A 25,451-nucleotide genomic window follows, 5' to 3' on the forward strand; every position below is an offset into this window, starting at 1 on the left:
ATGAGAAGTTAATGCCAAATAGAAGACGTACCAGCATGGAGTGCTGAGGTACCCCACTGGTGACTGGTGTATCAGTGGAGGTGGCATCACTAGTCCTAAATCCCTGGGGTCCTATCTTGAGCCAGCTGCAATCCATTGACTTATGTATGGGTTTATGCACAGGTCACTGAGTTTGTCACCTATACCAAAGTGGAGTATTGTAGCAAATGCCTTAGCATATCCATGAAGGTGGTATACACCATTGTCCTCTCATTCATTACCTTGGTGACCTTCTGAAATAAATGAAGTTTTCAGAATGACCCTAAGAGAACTGGTCATTTGATTGTATTAATTGAAATGTTATAGGTTAATGAAGGTTAGGGTGCACATTTGTAAACAATGCTTCATTAGCCTATACCCTTTCAATGAGTACAATTAATTGATCTGTTCTCTTAGGGCCATTCTGTAAACCCCATTTACAAAAACTATATGGGAGTACCTTTTGAAATTATCTTTTGCAATGCATTTCATTTTATTTTTATTGTTGACTTCTGGTATTAGCCATACATTTAAGCCATGCTTTAAATCTGATACATGTGAAGATACCACTTTCCTTAAAATAAATACCCAGTTATGACATTTAATTGGCTGGCTCTCTGAAGCCACTCCATCTCTAGCTATCAGTTCTTTTTAACTTTTTGATACACTATATGGTCAACAGCTTTTATGTTCATATATGCACTGAATACTTCTCTTGCAACATAATAAGACAGATTATATGCCCTTTCATCCTGATGTGAAGTTGGTTCTGGGTGGCATGTCTCTTAAAGAGCTTCTCTTTGTAGTGGTGAGTACTTTTAAATTCCTGGTCATCTTTTCCTATAGACTTACTAAATGTTTGTCAGTGACTTCACTCCTTTCTTGAACATCCACTCTTTTTTGTCCAAAATTTGGCCCAGATTTTCCATGTGTTTCTCTATATTTAACAAAATATAAAAGTTCACTCAAAAACTCTCTCCTTTTCTCTTTATTTGAGTAGAATAAACAGGTAGATAATAACTCTTAATAACTGTTTCTTTTTAGATGTGATATACATAGAAACTGCAATTATCTCTCTCTGCATGGTCAAATAACTAATTTGTTATACCCAGAAATGTAAAAAGATAATGACCTCTGTGGCTAGCTCACCTGTACTTGACTCATTTCTGATCACCTCATATGATCAGAAGTGAGTGTTTGGTTGTAATAAATCAAAGAAAAATGTGTATGGGGACAAGCATACCTGCACCCCAATGTTGGAGGCTGCACACTCACACCCTCACTATTTATAGAGAAAAACACCTAGATCACACAATCCTGAAGAAGCAGAAACTGCCTGGTACACCTTATCAACATTCACCAGCATTTACCAAATTTTGTTTATTGCTGTAAACTAAATTATGCTTAAGAACCCATTTTTCCTGTTGGAATTTTCACTGTAAGCATAGTAACTGGTGTTCGTAATTGTAGAATGGGTTTGTCACTGTAATGTTTTAGAAACAAAAATATGGGGGGGTGTGGCCATGATATACACTGACTAGCAGCAGTTTCTCTCAGCTCTGCCAATGCTATAAATTTCTGACAGGATATAATTCTCAAAAATAATCCAACTGTTTTTTTTTTTTACTATTTTGATTTCCATTACCATAAAGAAGGATTATCTAAAAAATAGGAATTTTCCTTTAAGTTTTCCTGTCAAAAATTTCAAAAAACATATTGCAGCATCTCTGCTTAAATGATGAGAGAATCCAAGAATAATTCTTCAGACTTCTTCTATCAAGAAAGAACTCTTAGCTGTGACAATGACTTTGCAAAAGATGTCATTGAAATTAGACAAAATGGACACAAAAATAGATAGTTTTAAACAAAAATGTTCTAAACAGATGGACCTAATACACAAGGAGTTACAACTTCAAAAGTTTCAAATTTCTGATATAGAGCAGTCTCTCAGTGATGTGGATGGAAGACTTCAAGAGGGAGAAAATAACACAGAATTCCTGTTAAAACAGAACACTGCTCTTCAAAACAAAATAGAAGACCTAGAAAATAGGTCAAGAAGGAATAATCTTTGTTTCTTTGGTTTGCCAAATAACATTGAAGGAAGCAATATGGTGAGTTTTCTAATTACTTGGTTGCCAACTGATCTAAACCTTCCTGAAGCCCTCTCCTTTGGAATAGAAAGGGCACACAGATCCATTGCTTTTACCTACAACAAAAATGTTTCAAGATCTGTTATAGTGAAATTTATATCATCACAAGATAAAGAGCTAGTGTTGAAAACACCATGGGCTAAGTCTCCCACAAAAGTAAATGACAATGTTGTGCGCTTTGACAATGATTATTCCTCTGCAGTGATGGCCAAAAGAAAGCTCTTTCTTCCTATCATTAAGGAACTTAAAAAGAAGCAAATAAAAGTTAATCTGTTGCCTCCTGCTAGACTTAAAATATTTCTCACAGAGGGATGTAAAATCTTTGAGGATCACTTTGCTGTCTCTTACAGGAAAACAAGCAAATTAATAGAGAAAATAGAAGATATGGAATGGACAAACCCCTCATTGAAGAGAATTGCTGAAAATAATTCATGGACATCTTCAGGAAAAAAAGAAAAAGTTAAAGGATAAGTAACTATTATTTCATTAGTGTTATTCTTCCTGCAGTCCTGGATCTCTCGTATATGTATCACTGTTTTATGACATTATAGCACTTTGAAAAGCAGAGCTATGATTAAAATAACTTCTGCAAAATAGAAATGTAATACTCCAGTTTAATATAACAGTTTGGAGCTTTAAACTGTTATGAAATGTCTGCTTTGTGGTGACTAATGGGTACTTTATTATAACCAGTATGAATGCTGACAATAATATGTTGGTGTCTGCACTGATGTTTATTGCATGCTATATTTATTCTGTTTTGCTTTGTGATCTAGTTTAAATAATCTTCTTTAGGGGAAAATGCATTGAAAGAAAAGGGGCGATAAAAAGATCGTTGAGTATGTATCTGACTTGTCTCTAAACTCACTAGCGCTGCATTTACGTTTTTTCTCTCCTTTTGTTTCCTGTTGTAAAGTTCTAACAAAAAAACATTGGTTTGGCTTTAATTTACTTTAAGAATGCTTCATCGAGGCAAGAAGCTGCTGATACACATAAAACTTCTCATTAGATATGATCACAGTATCAGAAGTCCATTTATCTAAAGTGAACTTTGATCTCTAACGGATTAGAACATTCAGACGCAACTGGTAAGACCCATTTAAGCAATTCTACAGCTAGCAAAGCATCTGGAGGAGAAAAGAAAATATGGGTAATTTTATCATTTTCTACATTAGTTATCTAGTTCTATATAGTTTAGCCTTTTTATAAGTTAAAGCATTAGATGTTGACTTACTATATGCATTCAAAAATAAAAAAGTAAGCTTAAACAGTCAGAACAGGAAGTCAATGGAATGTCTGAATGCTAAACTAAGCATTTTATGAGGCTGATGTGAGAGGCTATTAATGGCTCAAGGAAGTACAGTAAGTACACTAACATTAAAATGTTATCATATTATATAACATACAAAGTTTTCATAAAATAAAATATATTTTTTTATTGAATGTCTCAGTGTTGCAGCAACCAGACCCTAAATGTTTCGATAAAGTAATGTGCACCATTGTTGACTAACTCTAACCATTCACTTATTCAATAGAACACTATTGAAATATATATATTTATTAATAGATTACTTTACACATTCTGAGGTAACTAGTGAAATATACTTAGTGTTTTATCTTCATATTAATTATCTTCTTAACTCTAGTTAAAATAGTGATCTATAACATAAACAGTAACATATTTATCTGATAAGTGTTTCTTTAGGTATTTAATTGAGACCATCTGTGTCTAAAAGATTCTTAAATGACAGTTGAGGAAAATACTTATTGTATTCATTTTTTTCTGCCTTTTAATTTACTGTATTTGATATCAACAAACAAATGTTTATGAAATCTTTCCTTTTACTTATAGTAATCTGTAGTCAATGCATAATAGGAACTGGATGACAAAGATGTATTTATATTTAGTGAATTAAGATCTTTTGTCTTATATGATGATTACCTTTTAACCTGCTTTACAGCTGATTACTTACATTTTACAGCACGTCAAATAATGAAAGACACCTTGTAAATATTAATTATCTGTTTGATGAGACATGACAGTGCAACTGTAAAATTTTGTCAGGTGAAGGGAACTTCCCCATGTTACATAATAAGCCGACATTTTGCTTTGTAATCTCAGCAGTCACATTTTGTTGTAACATGGAACTAATTTGTAACTTCTTTTTCTTATATCTTTAAAATTCCCAAATAGTAAATGGTAATTGCAAATTTATGTTACATAATAATTTCCATTGAATGCATATCGAGGGTCAGACTGCAATACTAAATAGTCATATTTACTGCAGTTCTTTATAATATATAATGATATATTTTCATATACAAGTATAATAGTATTACATGCTTGTGTATATAGTATAAATAACATATTTTAGTTGGCTATAGAAGTTATTAAATATATACATATCACACTGCTTTAGTTATTAAGTTAATAACTGGTGTCATATAGAGAAAATTTAATTTAGTTTTAATACATGTTTTTTTTTCTCTTTTTTTTGACAAAAAATATATATAATTAAAGCTTTAAGTTCTTAACACTATAACATAGGAAGTACTAATAGGAAATAAATATTACATCCATGTTATATTTACCTGATATTACTAATCATTTGTCATGGTAGAGGGGTATTAACTGTTGTTAGTAAGGGGGGTGGTTGATTCAAACAGTACTCTGTTTGAATCAGGAGTATCTCAAACTCCAGGAAGTGACTATCAGAAAGTGGTTTTGATATCTTGATTATTGATCTAATAATAAATCATTTGTTATTAAGAGTAATATATATAGTTTTATCTATTTAATGTTTTTCTTTATATGTTATTCTATGCCCATAACAAAATCCCTGATATCTATGTGTGTCAAAAAAAAGAAATGCTTACTTATAAATGTATGTCACTGAATGCAAATGGTCTTAACAACCCTATAAAAAGGGGAAGTTTGGTTAAATATTTAAAAACAAATAAGGTTGATATTGCATTCTTACAAGAATCCCACATAATAGGCAAAGATTTAAATAGAATGTCCTTTCTTCGTTATACAATATTTGCACAGTCATACCATGGGACCAAAATAAGAGGTAAAATGATATTATGGAAAAAATCATTGCCGATTCCAAAAATATTAAGAGTCATATTCAGACAAAAATGGTATGTTGTGTATAGTTACTATAGAAATAAATAAAAAACAAGTCACAACTGGTTAATAACTATTGGATACCAGGTATTAGTGAGGAAACAGTTAATACATATCTTGAGTTAACATTAACTAAAATTAAGGGTGATATAATATATGCAGGAGACTTAAATTGTATCCTATCTAAGAATACCACCAAAAATGATAACTTTAGAATCTCTTCTCCTGCAAAAAAACTTATTAATTTCAGTAATAATTTGAATTTGAAAGATATTTATGATTTAAAAGGAGCAAATTCCCTAAATTATACTCATTATTCCTTTAGATTTGGTACTCAAACTACTATTGAGAAAGTATTTGTGACTGACAGGTTATACTCTAAGATAAAACAAGTTTTCATTAGTTCCTGCCCGATGTCTGACCATAATGCCATCTTCTTTAAAATAAATATCATACGTAATAATTTAATATTTTGGTAAAGAATCCCAGCCTATATTATTAAATTAAAGGGATTTAAAGAGTGGTTACTAAATGAAATAAAATTACTTTTGGAAATTAATGACAATAATACAACTTCCAATGCAGTAGTATAGGACTCTTTAAAATCTTATCTATTTGGCAAAATTAAAAATTTGTATTTAACAAGAGAAAGGAATGGGAAAGCAAACTAATCAGATTATAATCAAGAATTGATATTTTAAAAAGCAAAATAAATGCTAAGGACATAAAATCTAACAATGAACTAAAACAACTTAATCTAGAATATATAGAAATCTTAATTCATAAAGTTAAAATAAATTTAGAAAGACTTACATTGCAATCTTATTCAGTAAATATTAAAAATATGCATAGATTATCAGTAAAATCAAAACTGTCATCTATCTATAAACTTATAACAGAGATTAAAGATGAAACAACTAACAAACACAAATATGTTTCAGACCTAGAAAATATTCTAAAAGTATTTAGAAAACACCATGAAATTATAAACCAAGAGAATGTAAGTACTGATTACAATGATATGAGATGATTTCTTAAAAGTTAATATTAAAAAAAAATTAACAAAAGAACAAAATACTAAATTGTTCAAAGCAATAACTTTAAAAGAAGTAAAGGAAATAATTTTGAACATACAAAATAATAAATCACCAGGTCTAGATGGTTTAATTGGGGAAATATATAAAATATTACTGGATGAAGTACTGCAGCTTATAGAAGCTTTTGAAGAATATAGGAAAGATGAATTTTCAATACCCTCCTGGAAATATGCCATGATATCGCCAATGTTGAAACATGGAAAAGATCCTACTTTAGTAGTCTCTTATCATCCAATATCATTGTTAAATGTAGACTACAAAATTTTTATATCAATTCTTGCTAACAGACTAAATCAATTAATGCCTAACCTAATAATTGATGATCAAATTGGTTTTATTTTGAAGAGAAAAGTTCAAGATAATATTATAAGATTGCTATCCTTAATAGGACATGCAAATAAGAAACAAAAAGAACTATCAATCATTAGTTTCGATGTAAATAAAGCTTTTGACTCCATAAACTGGTCTTATTTATTTAAGGCACTTAATATCTATGGTTTTTCAACTTATTTTATAAATCTTTTAAGTAGACTATATGTAAATTCAATTTCATATGTCAAAATTGGTGCCTTGTTATCAGGTCCTGTTAATATCTTTAAAGGAACCAAACAAGGATGTCCGCTATCCCCTTTTTTATTTGCTTTATCTGTGGAACAGTTGGGCAATTTCATAAGAGAAAATACTAAAATAAGAGATTTTAATGTTAATTCTAACTATAATTCAAAAATACAACTTTTTGCAGACGATATTTTATTAACAATTGCAGATATAAATTCTTCTATTGGTCATATTAAACAATCACTTCAAACATTTGAAATGATTTCAGGCCTAAAATTTAACCAAGAGAAAATAGAAACTTTAATATTGAACAAAAGGATATATAATAAATTAAACAAATCATAGTGAATTTAACTTGTTAAATGATAAGCTTGAATACCTAGGGGTATCAATAAAAATCATCTTGGAAAGAAACCATAAATACAAACTATAAAAAGTTGGTAGTCATGGTGAAAGAATATATAGATATATGGAATAAAATGTTTTTTTCTTTAGAAGAAAAACTTGTCTTAATAAAGATGATCATTCTACCAAAAATGTTGTTCTTTTTTCAAACACTAATAGGTTCACCCTCAATGAAATTAATAAAACAACTAAACTCTATGTTGTTAAAATTCTTATGGTTTCTACAAAAAACAAGAATTGCTTATGCATGGCATTATAAAAATTGAGATGAGGGAGGAATATCATTTCCAAATTTAGAGCTATATGCAGAGGCTATAACCCTTAAATTAGTAACACAATGGTTAAACCCTAATTATAAATCAAATTGGAAAAATCTTCACATAACATCTCTCCTTACAAATATAGATTAAAAATTAGAAATAAGTATGTTTTCCGAAAACATTAAAATCTTTCTAGTGTTAAAATATTACATTTATAATACAAATACAAATGAAAAATTGTCCCCATTTCTTAAATTTACATTACATAAATTTGAAAAATCATTGAATAAAACATATCTGATGGAAAACTTTAATTTTTTTAATGTTTCCTATAGTATATACAAAGAAATGTCTTGATTTGCTTAATGTACCCAAAATCAGATATATGGAAAGCAGTGGTTTAGTTTATTGGCACCATTTTTTTGATAAATAATAATATTCAAGAACCAAACTCCCTTATGGCCAAATATAATAAAATAATAATAATTGGTTAAATATGCAATTTTTCAGAAAATACATTATAAATGAATTTAAAATACATAAAATGTCTAATATAACATCTTTGCCTAAAATCCTACTACTCCTATGTGAAATAAACATGTTAAATAGTAATAAAACCCTTTTAATATCAAAAATATATAAAATGCTAAAATTAGATCTGCAAATACCAGAAAGGTCGTTTTGGAGTTTCTCTGAAATCAATAATGTAAGCTTTTTAGAAAATGATAAAAAGTTAATACTTAAATCAATTAAACATACAACAACGTCTCCCTTTTGGAATTTTTTTTATGGAAATTTATTCATAGAAGTTTTATCACCCCTCACAGAATTACAATAATCTCAAATAATGGTATTAATAAATGCTGGAGGTGTGAAGAGACATTATGCGCAGACTGGGAACATATGTTTGTTAAATGTAAGAATGTAAATCAATACTGGTTAGAGTTTAAAGATTTTAAAAAAGCATTTTGGTCAGATAAGTGCGAAATCTCAGATTCACTGTTATTATTTAATGCACCGATACCTACATATATTCCAGATACTCAAGTACATCTTCTTTGGTCTTTGCTTGCAATAGCAAGAAAAGTTAACACAATAAATTGGAAATCTAAAAATATTCTTTTATTTATGGATTTTATTGCATTAGCTAAGTTTGTATGTTATAGGGAATTACAAACTCTATCTTTAAGAACTAATAGAATGACACATAAAAAATATCTTGGTTAAAACCTAAAAAATTATTAGATAAAATGTAACTATAAAAGGTCATTACATGTGTTATGGGTATTGTATACTGTATATAGTTATTATTACACATACTGTTTTGAACTTGTTATATTAAATGTTAAAATGTGATATTTATAAAATTCAATAAAAATTTATTATAAAAAAAAAAGAAAAAAATATTTTTTTCCCCATTCTTCTGAATATTTTCTTAACACTAATCAACTGTTAATTTAAAGCTGGAATAAAAATCACCATTCATGTTCAATATTAAAGGTGATGCCAGATATATTAAGAAAGTTATAATGAGAATTGGGATAAGATAAAGACAAAAGACATCTTCGCATTGGTACATTCATAAAAAATATATTAATGTTCATTGTTTTCTGCACTTTTTCAAAAATAAAAAAAGCTTTTGCTATTAAATTCTAATGGTCTGTATTGTACTGAAGACAAATGTAGAGATTTTTAAATATGTTTTTTATTTTTTTTTATTTACAAACTGACAATAAAGCTTTGATTCAAATGCTTTTATCAAAGTGTTCAATGTTCAATATTGATAATTTTGTAAAGATCATACAAATAAGACTCAATGTGCTTAAAGGTTTCTGAGTTCACATATACATATATAAAGGTAGCAGAGGTTTGGAAAGATTCTGTTGTTTAATCTAGAATTAATAAAATGTACCCAATAATAAAGACCATATTGTACTAGTACAAAGAATAATAAGTAATTTGATTAATTTAAAGATTAAAAAGTAGTGGATAATTTTAAAAGATATGATAAGTTAACTGTTAAGCTAAATAATAAATATAATATGTTATGTTCAAAGAAAATAGAAAGCAGGACTGGATTTCATTATGAAATTTCTGTTGAAGCTGCAATCTTTACCGTCTACTTTAAACCACTATAGTAGTCAAATATTTTCAAGCTAGAGTTTTGCTATCAATGTGTTTGCATATTTACATAACCAGCAAAAATAAAATAAAATTAAATAAATACAGATCTATAATTACAGGCAGATATATCCAGACTAGTGTTTTATTTAATTATGTGTTTATTTACTTACTTAATTAACTACAAGTTTACGTACATAAATATGTTAACAAAGATACTGTGGCTTAGCCAAAAGTACACCTTTCAGTGGAGGTTCAGGGAAAAATGTTTCATGAGAACAATGCTTCTATTTAAGTTTCTGAGTATAAATGCATAATGTGAAAATGCAGTATATAAACAAAATAAGGAATTTAGTGTAATGCAACAAAAACAGTCATTATGCAAGAAACATTAAAAATTTAAACAGGTTCTAATTATTTTCACACTGCAATATATTGCAAAGTATGGAGTGTTATGTACTTATGGATGCAGGGGATGGTATCCTTATGAAGAAACTTAGCAAAACAAAAATATGACATGTTATAGTCAAATGAAAAATAATAAAAATAAACTTGTTTAATTTCAATATCAAACCTGTCTTTCAGAAAGTTTAGGAACAAGACAGAAGAAATAAAAGTACAGAAATAGATGATAGAATGTATACTCAAAGGATAATGTATAAAAAAAAACTAAAAGTATAGGAATGTATGTAAAAAATATATAAAAAAAAGAGAAACATATTTGAAAATTCCATAAATATTAAATACGACAGATGCATAGCAGAGAAAAAGTAATACGATATAGGCAAGAGTAAGATATTCATTAAAGATATGTTTATCAAGGAAATAATGCACAGTTAAGGAGGTGGAAAGGGGTACACTTACAAATGTGGGTACAAATTATAGATATTGGCTATGAAAAATTATGAAAAAGTTTAGCAGGTTTTATAAAAACAGAAGGAAAAAAATGAAAATATATTTATGCAGAATTTATTTTTACATAATAATATGAAGAGGATCAGCTATGAGATGAATGCAGCTTTACTTTTATCTACAAACAGTTGAGGCTTGCCTCAGGGAAAATATCACTAGTGCTCCTGCTCCATATTTTTAATCCAACCATTCTAAGTGAGCAAACAAAGAAAACTGCAGTGTGTGTCCACACCAAAGGCTATACAATACTGTATATATTTTCCCAAAGCAAGGAACAGTCAGTGGTAGCTTTGAATGGTTAGTATAATATACAAACAGTCACTCACATACACATAAATGTATAGGGTTTTATAAAAAGTGTTTTTTATCTTTATCATATCAAATTTTGTTCTGATATATTTATGTCTGTATCTTTTTTCATACCTTCAGTGTGCTAAATTTAGACTCCAGCAAGAGGTGTTTCCGTTTGATTTCTTCATTTTTTCTCTCGTCTGTGATTCGCTGTTGCAAATTGCCTCCCCTCTGCAGCATTTCATTGACAGATTTGTCATCCTCTTCACTCTAATGCAGCAAAATAAAACACAGCACATTAGACAAGCAGGATGTGTCATTAAAACACACATACACACACAAACACTTACATGTGATCTACCACAAACACACACACACACACACACACACACACACACGCACGCACACACACGTAAGCTAGTGCATACATACACACACACACACACACACACACACACACACACACACACACACACACACACATGCAGACATACTGATATGATGTAGATAAAATATTTAACTTCAGATGAAAACTGCCCAAGCTATAAATACTAGTAGAAGAGAATGAATGCAAATTAATTATGTAAAGCATTTTACTAGACCATACCTTAATAATATGTTTACTCTGTAAATATCGTTAGAAGAGAATGCAAATGAACTATTAAAAACATTGTACTAGGCCATGCATTGATAATCTGTTTAATTCAATATAGTTGTTATTACATGCACTTCAACAGTTATCTTTGATGGTAGTACTTTAAAAATTTTGCTATAAGGAAAATCAGGCATTTTGAAATAATTTAGAATGTATTTTATTCCAAGTATTCATAAGAGTTTATTCAGTCTTTTTGTTTGTTCTGTTCTTTTACACATTGAAAATAAACATTAAGAGAAGCCTGTATTTCTCAGGATTTTGATAATATGTAGGGTTTCTGTTTTAGCCTTACTATATAGGCCAATCTGTTTTATAGTGAAGTTGTATTTTTGCCTGTGTAAAGTCTGACTGGCTGTCATAGAAAATGTTGTGTGTGTATAATAAATACATAAAATGCTTAATTCTGTATTTATCTTTGAAGGAAAATAAAAAAAAATTGATTATTTTCATATGGTCTGATAGACGCATGGGAAGCAATGTCAAACATATTCTAAGACACTGTTCCATAAAACTTGTGAAACACTCATACCGTGGAGAGGTATAACAACATTAAAAGGTGAAAAAATGAGGTGTGATAACAAACCAATATGTCCAGTTACATCATCGGGGATGGGGGTTAGATAAATATATTAGCAGGAGTTAATAGGGGAGGGGGTTGAAAGGGTTAAATGGGAAGCCGGGATGTTTGGGAGGAAATGAGGTAAGGGTAGGCATGGGCTTAAGGGGTTTTTTACAAGTGTAATGGGGTAGGGAATCTACATTTTGGTGTGAATTTGCTCCAGTGCAGGCTTATGTCCAAGAAGACTGGTTGGTACTAAGAGGTCAGGTAGGCCTTGGATTAATAATTATGTGCATAGAAGAAGTGGGTAATTTTAATTTATTTCTTCTGCTTTCCTAGTTGGTTAGGATTAAAGCATGGGGTTTGAGTACTTTGGGCAGTGGAGTGGGTAATTTGGTAGTTGTATTCAGGCAGGGAGCTCTGTAGTTGAAATATATAATAATGATATAGTATACCACAGACTATATCTATATGCATATAAACACGGTCTAAAGATATTCGTCAGTTGGCTGGATGGTATAGGCCTGGTAGGGCTTTATTCTCCTAGTATGCAGCATGATCCTTGTTTTCTATTGGTTTCTAGTCCCTTGCCCAGCAAAGTAGTCATTTGGTGGTGATAGGATTCCGTAGCATTCCCTATGTTGTGTGGATCCATCTAAGTTGCAAGCATTTTTTTCAGGCTGAAAGGTGTTTCTAGATGCCCCTGCGCATGTATGGTATGAAGGAAGTAAACAGAATTAGTTCAGCTATTCATTTTTTTTTTTTTTGCTGCAAGTTACAAAAGTTTGTTGCTTGAAAATATTTCAGTTGTCAGTAGAGATACTGGGCATTTTTGCTGGCTTTATTGAGGCAAAGGATTAGCAAATGATAGAACAATTTTTGGGAGCTCGCTGTTTGTTAAAGAGTAATTTGCACATAAAGTGGTATGATGTTCGTTCACTGATATGGAAAGATCTGGACATAGGGTGTGTATTTCTTAACTGTTGAAGGAATGATGCTTATTTGCACATGAATGGAATGAAGGTTTGCCAGTTATTGTTGTGGTATACTTTAGAAAATTGCTACTGAAATGGTGATTGCGACAAATAGACTGTTTTGACAAGGGATGCACATTGCAGTTGTGGGTTTGGTTTATGGTCCATATTTATCCCCATTTTGTTTAATGGTTAGAATTTTTATTGGGCTCCCCTGTTTGTGTGTGAATTTCTTTTGTTTCGTTTAGGAGATGATGGAGAGATTTCCTTAGCTCATGCAGCCATTAGCCCCTTTGTCGTCATTAGTGATAGCAGTGTAGAATAGGGGTGGAGCAGTTAGCATTTATTTATTTTTATTTATTTATTTTTTATTTTACATTTGTTGACTGGGCTAGTCTAACTGGATATATGTCCATTTTCAGGAGATGCCCGGGGAGATAAGCTCCAAAAACACACAATTACAAAAATGTTGGCACAGTACAATAATATAACAAATGATCTTAGCAAAATACCTTACTTTTTAACAATCTTAACACAAAGTCTAAAAAAAATGTATACATTAAAATGATGTTTCTATATATATTAGCTTAAATTACAAGATCATGGTCTCTTTGGTTATTAAGGAGAAAGACTGGAGTTAGTACAGAAGAGTAGAAGGAGAGCAGTAACCAGTAAATAAAAAGATGGTGAGCTAGTCAGGGTCAGCATTCAATGTTACATCACCTCCTGAATGGGAAGGATTACTTGCATACTCATGTTACTAAATGCAAAACCAAAATGAGCAGATGTTTTGCTGTTTGATATTAATAAATAGTGATTGGATCTTTGCATGCAGGTTTATGGGTAGTAAAGTGGTGTTAGAGTGTTTGCAAGGCATGAGGTAATTAGGTGGCTTGATGGCTCAGTAGTTAATGTTTCTGCCACATACTTCATGGGTCTGGGTTGTAGTCACATGTTCATTTTTTGGAATGTGTGCATGTAAAGCACTTGATGCAGAGGCAGGTATCAGCATTCATTTAGTTGTAGCATGTGGTATGTTAATTCACAACCAAACAAGCCAGCACAGAGAGTGGGGGAAGTCATGCTGTTGCGAATGGCACTGGCTATTGTGGTGTGCGCATTGGAGAGTAGGAGAAAAAAAAATTCTCCAAAGTGGTTCCAAGTGTAGTCCACCATTTCCTGCACGTTACTTTTTTATTTACATCTATTTTGGTTACATCAGGTATATAGCTATTCATCAGTAATTACTGGTGTTATTTCAAACATAAGACTTGAGTTATGTAATACTCACTTAGCTACATTATATGGTTTGCCTTTATAAGTGTTTGCAGAAGGAGAGAAGACCATTTCTGTGTGATGGTTGCAGTGCGATGTAATTTTGTGTAAGATATAAAAGTGGACAACTTAGCCAGTGTTGGATATGCGGGTTGGTCATGACACTGGAGGGGGAAAAGAAAAAAAAATGTCAACGTGACGGTTCAGTCTCTGGGGGATTAACATGAGAGAGCTTGTGTCTGAGTTCTTCAGTGATGAGGGTTCTGTTGGCTCTTTTAGCTTGTTTTCTGTAGCATCGGATCATGGCCTTGCATCCCGGCGGTGGAGGGTTTATGGAGTGTCTGGATGTTCATTTAGTATTTTGGTCAGTCCCACTGAAATAAATTTATCCCATTTTTTTTTTCCTCTCTCTCTCTCTCTCTCTCCCTTATGTGTTTAAGTTATTGGGTGGCTTTTGGTGGAGTTTTGGACTTTGTGTCTTCCGGAAAATGCATGTGGATGCAATCCTGTTACTCTATTGGTTTTGGTAAGTAGATAAAGATGTTGCAGATGTCCCTATTTTGGAGTCTTTGTCCCCATGGTGTCAGACTTTATCCAGATTTCTTGGGTCAAGAGGTTGACAGATGTATGCGGTCACTTTCAGGACACTGAAAGGATGCTTTGCTGCTCAGGGCATTCCCAATTTGGAGGGCTTCCCATGAATGGCGATGCTTCCTGCTCATGCACCAGAGGTACTAGCAATCATGGGGTGAGGTGGGGGTTGACGCACTTTCCTTTCAACGAAAGGGTCTTCAGAAGTGAATTCTAAGCAATGTGGGGTCTGGCCATATCTCTCAGCTGTACATATTTTGCAGAATGTTCAGGTTTTACCTCATATCTGGTCTGTTTTCATAAAATTGTGATTTTCTAGCAAATTTGCGGCAAATCACTAAAGGTTAAATTTTGAAAATAATGAGGGACAATTGAGTTTCATGTTAATGTAAAATGTGTTCAGGTTTCTAAGAGCAATGTTTAAAATTAGATCTGTGTTGGGCCTTTGTTCCACTTTTATTTGTGGCTTTGTTAAGATTTCTTGATCTGGGAGGTTGGGAGGTAGGGGCCTGAGAATCAAATGAAGGTCGTTAGTTAGTGATTTCTGTTTGAATCATTCTAAATTTGCATTGCTGAATGGTGAGGGAATAATTTGTGGGGGCATTTTTTGCGATGCTGTAACTGTTGCACTGCGCATGTCTCCTGGCATTGTGATAATTGGGGGGATTGCTGCTGGCAGATTAATAAAAAAAAAATAATTTAGGGATGACTTTTGTTGTTTGAAGACTGGCAAATCCCTTTCATTGGGATTAGCTTACTAGAATTATTATTGGCTGGGTGTGCCTTGTCTTGTACAAGAATTGTTTAGAAAGATGGAGTGACTGTGAGAGGGAAGGGATGTTTTTCTTTCATATGGGTTTGGGGGGGGGGGTCCCAATATCTTGGCTGTTGCTGACTGTCAAGAGACATTACTGATGGACTCAGATTTTTGTTTAGACTCTCCTGGTCTGTTCTGGAGCTTCTGCCTCTGTCCGTGTTAATCCTTCTAAAAACTGGTGACTTTGCAGGAAAGTTGGTGAATTACACTTGTAATTTAAAAGTGATTATGAGTTATAAACTTGTCAAGGTTCAAGTTACTAGTACTAATACTTTAAAAGTGTCCTTGACTGGCTCTGGATTTGTCTTTGATACTGTTGAAATTTGTCCCTGATTGTTTGGGAGCTATGAGGGAGTTTTGGGTAATTTTCCTTGCTGGGTACATGTTGCGGTTAGAACTGCTTGTACAGCAAGAAGCCCAGGGCACTCTTTAACACAGCCATATGTAGTTCTGCATAAATTAAATTTGTGTGATTGCACAAGAATATCTTTGTAGTGCTTGTTTATAGAAATGATCCCAGACTGTTTAGCAAATTAAGTTAACTTTGTTCATACTAGGCTTGGATGGAAATTGCATGGTCATCCAGGTATTTCGATGGTTAGCCTTCAGCTGCTGTTACTACTGCTGGTGTTATTAAACTGTTTGCTGCATCATGATCCTTTAATGGGTACAGAGGATTTGCAGAGGGATACAGTGGTGCCTGGTATTGAGGATAGGGGGTGTGGGGCAGGGTAGCGGTTGTACAGTTGAATGATAAGGTGGTCTTTTTGCAGCATTTTGGTTTGTGGTTACAGAGGATTTACATTTTTTTCTTTTCTTTGCAGATGGGCGGTGGCTGGAGTGGTGCGTATTGATGTCGCAGATGGGGAAGCGCACAGTGGACATCAGTCGGTGGTTGGAAGGAGGTGGACTTGAAAGGTGTTGGATGCTGCTGTGATGGATGTTCCTACCACTGGTAGCTCAATACTGTGATATTATACTGGCAAGTTAATCTAACATGAACTATGAAAGAGTATCTGCGGGTGTTTTGTTAGTATGAGTGGTTGAATGTGGAAGGTGGTTTTTCGGGATGGCTAATGTCACTACTGCTTGTATGCTTCTCATTGATAACTTGTAACTTTGGTAATGTTGGGGGGGGGGTTATAGTAGGTACAGCATGTCCTGTTAATGATGCCAGCTATAAGTAGTGGGATGTTGCCACTTATAATGTCGAACAATTGTAATGACTCTCTAACAATTTTAACTAGGAAGCTCACAGGATGTTTAAAAATGCAATAATTTTACTTATAGAATGGGCCCTGTCATGAAATAGTGATTACATTTTATTTACCATTGGCATCCATGAAACTACTAACATGGAAGGTGTAGTGGACCTTTCTGATGTGGTGTTTGGAGGAACATGAACTTTTGTCAGATTGAGATGATGGTCGTTAAAAGTCTTGCATTTACAGTTTTCTTCATTTGTAGATGAAAGTGCAGAGGGCATTTCAGACAGTGGCCAGAAGTAAGGGGCTTGCATTTTGATAAATTATGCTGGAGTGAATGGGAAGTATGGTGGAGTGAATGGATTTTGTGGGGTGAATGTATCTGCCTCTATAGTGGTGCACAATGATGTGTAGGTAATCTACTTTAATATTTGCTCATTAATCACACAGATGTCAGGATTATGTAAACTTACTGAATCTTGGTCAGTGGTTCATTTGTTTCAAGGGGTGAGGTATGTTGATAGCTGTGAAGTTTGACAGACTTTATCTAAAAAAAAACTGAACTGGTTGGAGTTCCCTCAACTACTTCAGCTCAATCAATTGTTACTAGCACATAAGTTATATCATCACTCAGATAAGATTCTAGCCCTCCAAAATCTAATACACTCTCACACCACAGCAAGAACCTTGAGATCAAGCACCCTTAACCTCCTTGAAGTTACAAGACATAACAATGAGGCAGGTAAATCTCTCTTTAGCTGCTACATTCCCAAACTCTGGAACTCCCTACCTGCCCAAATAACACAAAATAACTCCACCACACAATTCAAAAAACTACTAAAAACCCACCTCAAAAACAACTGGCTACACTCTACTCTTACCCCTGGGTAAAGACTGAATTACTAAAAATAACTACATTGATTGGCAATGTTAAGTCTAGCTTCTCACAGTATAAAATATCTAGACTCCTGGATAATCTCAAATCTAGTTTCTCACATTTAACTGTCTGCTTTTATAAGTTAAGAAAACATTATAAAACTATATACAAACCTGCTAAGTACTGTTATATACTAGCTGTATAAGGCTGCATTATACTGCATGTGTTGATTGTGTACAGAATGTATTATACTGTAACATGTGTTTACTGTCTGACAACTATCTTACTATGAGCCTTGCAAACTGGCCATATTTACCTATGATTGTTAACCTGTTTTTTGTGTGTGTATTCCACCATTTTTATTAACTTGTTCATATATGTTAATGTACCTTTTATGTAACTGGAGCTTTTCTCCCCGGGCCTCCACTGAAAATGGGCATGTGTCCAGTCAGACTTTCCCGATCAACAAATGTAAAATAAATAAGTTAAATAAATAAATAAATATTGTCAAAACAGGTTTTGTTGCAAGGGTTGGAACTGGGAATGGAAGTTCATAGGATTACAGTTTATGTGGCATCTATAAAATGGAGGTATTTTAGTCATTCAGAAGATGGTTTGTGGATCAGCATAGGGATCCAGTTTGGTTTAGAGTGGATGTTGTACACTGAATGATGTTTGGCTTAGCCCTTCTTTTATGGGTGGTTAGGTCTGAAAATTTTGGTAAGAGGGAGGGGGAACAGCCTAGTTAGGCCCTCTTCTGTTCCCCCTCTGGTATTGGATGTTTATTTCAATGAGTTTGGAAAGGAAAGTGAGCAGTTGAAGGCTGATAAGTGAGCGGAGGTAAGGATGCTGCTTATTGGTTGGATGTTTAATTCAATAAGTGGTAAATGAAGTGAGTGATGGGATGCTGCTTCATAAGTAAATAAGCGAGCAGAGGTAAGAGCACTGCTTATGTGACTGGATATGTAATTCAATAAACAGTAAATGCAGTGAGTGGTGGGATGGTGATGCATAAGTACGCTAGTGGAGGTATGGACGCTGCTTGCTGGGTCAGGGTGAGTGAGGTAACACTGTCCTGATTAACATTACATGAATGGTTATGATGTTATTAAAATCAGCTATATTATGTTTTAGTTGTAATTAATAAATATGGGTTAACACAGTTATGTTTATGAAAGTTCAGTAAAGGTCGTTAAATGTCATTCGGTGTGATGGGATCATTGAAGGGGACCAGGACAAAGTATATCACTGGGAAAACAGCAGCTTACATTGTTACAACACAGTGCCTAGACATCTGGATCAATTCTTAGCTGGGCTGCCTGACAGACATTTACTGCACAAGTATTTGTCAGAATTACGAACACTAATGAGATATTTACAGACTTTAGAGTGAAAACCAAAATGATTTTCATGATCAAGTGAGTCCCCAATCTGGCTAACTAACTCTAAAATCTCTGCATCTCACACAGGTGAACATTCTCAGAGATACGGCAATATTAGAATTAATATATGCTCAAATGAAATTGTACACCAAGGTTTGCACTTATGAGTGTTGAACACATGCAACTAAAGCATCACCTCTTACATCCTGATAGAAAAAGGGCAGCTTACAGGCAGCTGTTTGGAGAATCACGCAGTAGGAGAATGTGTGCTCTTAAGTTGTGATTTACAAACTATTGTGAGCATGATAATGTGTTTTGTGAAGTAGGTGAAAGCAGTGGATCCAGCAGCAGTACTGTAGAGAAGTGTGGTATTACCACTTTAGCATAAGGCAAGAGGCAGTTGTAGCCTTATTATTAGATTTTCCTGTGCCAAATGAACTATATATACAGGATAAACAAGAAAGAGGGTAGCATACACATCTCTCTCTCTCTCTCTCGGTCCATTTTATACAGCAAAACTTTTTGTTTAAGTTGCATGAGTTCTCAAAGAACTCCATATTTCTTCACAGACTACTACAATAAGTATATGTCTTGCCTTCCGGTTGAACTAAATAGCCTGTCTCTGCCTTACAGTCAAGATATTACATCATTGATTACTTGATATTACATCATCCATTGCTTTTCATAGAATGTACAATAATCACTTTAATGCTAACAAAGATTGTTCCCTCAAATTTTCTTTTGCTGATTCTGTTCCTTGGATAACTGCAGCAAACTTACATGCTTTTCATTTTTATTTAGTATGCAATTCATTATATGCAGTTATCATAAGCACTTACCTTTATACTATGTGGGCAGAAGTTCCTGCAGTGTCCAATCGGCAGGTACTTTTAGTGGCATTATCAAAGGAATTAATCCTTCCAGACTGAAGTCACCAGTGCATTTTCTTACTGCTGATACACTGTCTCTCACATCAGATTGGTCAGCCTGACTTATACAGATGGTTAATCTGTACATCCAGGACATCACATTCAAGGTCTAAATGAGAAGTGAGGTGAGACTACAGCTATACACACACAGACGCATGGGCCCTAAGATGTTTCTGCCTCCTCAGCCATCCTGCACACACAACCAAGCTAGTATTTTGAAACCAGCTCCACTGGGACTACAATGACTTGTCCTCTGTCTCTCTCCTTCTTAGCATGTTTCTCACATCCTGTTCTCCTGAAAAAGGTTAACAAACACAGCACCACTATTCCTTCACCATCTCTAACAGGGAGTTAGTTCAACTAGGGTCACCAGGGTTTAATGTGGTCTTCATTACTCTCCACCAAGGAAGCTGATCCATGAACTAAAATTTTTAATCATTTTACTTTGATTGTCAAAGTTTTTAAAAAAGGCACCTATAATCAACACACTAAAATGAGCAACTGCATACATCAGAAACTGTGTGCTGTAGGAAAGTGTAACATGACAGTGTTGAGTCTCACATTTAACAACTTTCTCCATAATTATACAGTTTCTGTTGCTCCCCCTGAGAAAATACAGAACATATCAGCCTTGTGTTTTGATGAAAAAGGTTCAACAGTGAATGACAAAGGCAAGGTCCTACGGAAGGGTATGAAAACAGTGAGCATGTAGACAGAAATATGACAGTTGAGGTAGTAGGTTCAATTCCAAATTGAAGCCTGTACTTCATTAGTATTATACTTCTGGACTGTGACCAATGTGTTTGCCTACAAAAGCTTAGAATTTCTTCTATTTGTCTGATTCTATACATCACACACATACAATATATAAATAAATATATATATATATATATATATATATATATATATACATACAGAGAGAGAGAGACAGGCAGAGACATACCTATATTTATCTCTATGTACGTATGTATGCAATGTATATATGTGTGTGTGTGTGTGTGTGTGTGTGTGTGTGTGTGTGTGTGTGTGTGTGTGTGTGTGTGTGTGTGTGTGTGTGTGTGTAGTATACAAACCAATAGTTTAGCCACCTTTTTTGATATTAACATTGACACCAATAGAATGTATTGCTGTCAATTAAACTCAACATACCAGTGTTTTCCTTTCAATCTTTTTTTTTTCACAAAATACACACACACACACATATATATATATATATATATATATATATATATATATGTGTGTGTGTGTGTGTGTGTCTATCCATATAGGGAAGAGGGATCCAAATTAAACTTCTAGAGAGGATGAAGAGGTGTAAGTTCATGGGGAGAAAGGACAGGATACACAAACACAAAATCAACAGTTATAAGACATCATGATTCCTTTGTTGAAATCAGAATATCAAGCTTTAGAAGACCAACATTTATTTATACTCTTAGGTCAAAAAGCCATCAGAAAAAGGTATGTGTTTTTTGTTGATTCCATAATATTGGACTGAGAATATGTAAGATGCAAGAGTTTAATATTATGGAAAGGTTTGTCACTTAAAAATGATTTCTTATTATGATTAAGCTTTGTTTAATGTTCCTTTGTTAGCCTTCTTAATTCTTTTTAATGATTATTCAGCCAGTATCAAATATAATAATGGGATCATCTGTTTGTGTGATGTGTGTGTGTGCGCGCTTGTGTGTCTGTGTATATGTGTGTGTGTGTGTGTGTGTGTGTGTGTGTGTGTGCTGCAGAATGTAAACACAGAAATAGATACACAGATACGTAACTAGACACGTAACTAATTGCACTTGCAATGATAGATATGATTGCATCATAAATAAAAAAAAATTAAGTTATGCTATCCTATTGCTGATTATGAATAATATACTTACCATATCTTTATCAAAATCTTCTTCCTTAAGATTTACTCCCTGTACAATTTCTTGATCCAGCAACTCAATTAGTTTTTGAATATCTGCATTATATTGTTCTACCTCTTTTGTAGATACAGGGGGCTGAAAAGAAGACAAAAAAAACAACTAATTAAAAAAGCCAATCAATGCAGTCAAAACTCTCCAGAACAATAACAATGTAATACAAAATGTTTCACATCTACAAAGGTGGCACAAAATCCAGAAAAGGTCTTTTAAAAAGTATCTGAAGACTCTGCACTTGTCCTTACCTGCATAACTCACCGCCAGAGTAACATTTTCCTTGTCCTCTTGCTCTTAGTTTAATTCAGTGTCATCTCAGTCATCCAGTCTGCCTTGCTCACCTTCCTACTCCTAGATTCCCTTCTAAATTGCAACCCACTCACCAGATATTCTCACACTACTGATACGATTTATATTTACTTCTTTATTTCTTTGTATACACTGAACAGTTTCCATAATATAACTTTTCTCCTAATATTCCTGTGTCTTCTATGACTACTGAGGGCATATATTCTCTATCTATTTCACTTCAACTCTACACCCATTTCTGACTTACCAGTGTCACTTCCACAAATCAGTATAATATAGATTATTATTTTTAACTATAGTCTTGTCATTTTTATATATATATATATATATATATATATATATATATATACACACACACACACACACACACACACACACACACACACACACACACACACACATGCACACACAATTGTCTTGATTTTTAATTTGTATTGCTCATGTTATTTGCCTGATTTGTAATTGCTGGCAAATGTATTATTTCATGGCTTCATGTAGATCTTTATTGTAACCTTATGTACTTTACTTTGTATGCATGTATCTCAATCTGTATTATTACTGTATATGTGCACTTTTTCTCCTCTGGCCACCAGTGAAAATGGACTCTTGTACCCAGTTGTACTTCCTTAACAAACAAAGAAATAAATAATTGTGTTAACTGCACTGACCTTGGATCACAGCTGGCAAGTCTACATTTAAAACATGATGATCTGAAAGTTAACAGCCAGCAAGAAGAGGAAAAATAACCTGTAAAGATTAATTTGATAATCTGGCATAAAGAGTGATAACATTTTTTCTGTCATAAATATAATGACTTGAACATTTTAATTTAGTATATACTGTGTGAAGAACTAGGCCAAGACATTCTCTTTCAGTTTGTAGTACATTAGAAATGAAATAGTTATAGCTTTTTTCATATTAAAATGCCCTGTTCTTAATATATAAATTAACAAAGCATTCATTTTTGCAAACATTACAGTCATGCATTTTGGGAAGTTGGAAGCAAAATCCTAGAGTTCATTATTGCTGGCTCACTGCTGTAATTCTAAGAGAAACCTACAAATATTAGCACTACAGTAGACATGCCTCCTGAATCTGGTTAGTTTCTGATTATTACAAGTTGCACCAAACAGAGACTATTTCTGAAAAAAACATGTCACCCTCATTATACAAGCAAACATCAAAATAAAATAGATTATGGTCCACTGCACCTGCTGTGCACTGATAACCTGTCCAAGCCATGTGCTGTATAGCAATGTGCAAGAGTGCTATTATACCTCTTCGGTGTCCTTGCTGTGTACATCAACTCTACCAATCCTGTGTTCCTGGGGTGGAGGTGATGGTATCCTTTTGCACAGACATGTAGTACCCTGTTGACTTTCTGAGCATGCAACCTGTACATCTTCTGTACTGCAGAGCTGTTACATCTTACACATATGTTAGTGTGTTAATGCAACTGTGGGCTCACTGTTTGCTTGTACTGTGCATCCTGTGCTCTCCACTTTCTGCAGTGCTCATTGTGCCATGTTTAACATGCGTTAGCTCCCTGGTGTCATACCCTTTCTGTAGTGCTCATTGTGCCATATTTAACATGCATTAGCTCCCTGGTGTCAAGACACTTTCTGTAGTGCTCATTGCACTGTATTTAACAAGCATTAGCTCACCGGTGTAAGACACTTTCTGTACTGCTCATTGCACCATTTTTAACATGCGTTACCTCACTGGTGTCAGACACTTTCTTTAGTGATCATTTGCACCGTATTTAACAAGCATTACTTCACTGGTGTCAGACCCTTTCTGTAGTGCTCATTGCACCATATTTAACATGCATTAGCTCCCTGGTGTCAGACACGTTCTGTAGTGCTCATTACACCGTATTTAACAAGCATTACCTCACCGGCATCAGACACTTTCTGTAGTCCTGATTACACCATATTTAACATGCGTTAGCTCACCGGTGTCAGACAGCACTGAAATGCATGCTGGGCATCTGCTTAGTGCATTAGTCATCTCTCTCTGAGGTGCACTGAGTGAAGAACAGCAGGCAAGTCATGCTTCCTTGAATCACATTCCTATTTCTGCTGCAAATGAGATATAATCTGTGTTGCTTCTATTAATATTGCAGCAGGTAGATAGCCTCATTGACAAACATCTGACTTTTGCATTTATTGTTTAACTCTATGCATGCTTTTTGAAAGAAACCACGTATGGCATGTAAGCCTGACATCCTAGTGATTCATGTTGTAAAAACAAGGGAAAGTCTATACATTTGGCTGTCCACTGAAGCCAATTATATTAAGTACACTCCTACTGATTTTAGCAACAATCTTCCATGGTCTATTACTGTCACAAGTTGTTTACCTGTTCCCCTCCAGGCCACTAACTGATCACCTCTATTCAGACAAATTTCCTTTAAATTCCTTATAGCTATAAGTCATCATCTGCAGTTTTGACAGGTCTTCCTGAATATGCATTCCTAAATTTTATTCTCAAACTCTGTCTCATTTTTCACTTGCTAGCTTATATCAACAGTTACAATTCTTCCCTGTCTTTGTCCACAGACAAAATACCTCCCTCTTTGTTGACATAGACCTTTCATTTTGCATTCCTGCTTTTTTCATCATTCTTAAATCCTTTCTACACTAGAAATCAGCAGGCAGAGGTGCCTATATATAACCCTGCTATTCAAAGGTCTTTCTTATGAGTTGGCAATCATCTCCTATTCTTTTAAAAAGTTGTCATTCATATTTTGTAACTTTACTTCAGTTGTACTGTATATTGAAGTTATTTGAAGATTTTGATATTTTTGTCCATAATGTTAAAAATTAATGCTTGAATTCCCTTGCTGCTGTTTTTTTCTTTGTATTCACTTGCAATTGTATGCACCATTTTATTTTAATTCAATATATGTGTTGCTGTAGGGTAGGAAATGTAGATGGTTTATATGGGTTATTTATTCTAAATAAATGAAATTAATTAATTAATTAATTAGTTGTTTAACAGCATCAAATATT

The 25,451-nt window shown here is 33.6% G+C and overlaps 1 protein-coding gene across 9 annotated transcripts in view; it reads right to left on the reverse strand.

Annotated features, from left to right (window-relative positions):
* DMD (dystrophin) overlaps positions 1 to 25,451 on the reverse strand; it is a 9,298,038-nt gene that overhangs the window by 5,527,811 nt on the left and 3,744,776 nt on the right. For all 9 annotated transcript variants that reach the window (XM_044072398.1, XM_044072396.1, XM_044072400.1 and 6 more), the window contains 2 exons: positions 22,087 to 22,209; positions 11,075 to 11,212 (listed from right to left, as the gene is read on the reverse strand). In XM_044072398.1, coding sequence (XP_043928333.1) covers positions 11,075 to 11,212; positions 22,087 to 22,209 — 261 coding nt within the window. The remainder of the gene's footprint in view (positions 1 to 11,074; positions 11,213 to 22,086; positions 22,210 to 25,451) is intronic.

Source organism: Protopterus annectens, chromosome 5.part0, assembly GCF_019279795.1.
Source record: "Protopterus annectens isolate FY-2018-M chromosome 5.part0, PAN1.0, whole genome shotgun sequence".
NCBI lineage: Eukaryota > Metazoa > Chordata > Ceratodontiformes > Protopteridae > Protopterus > Protopterus annectens.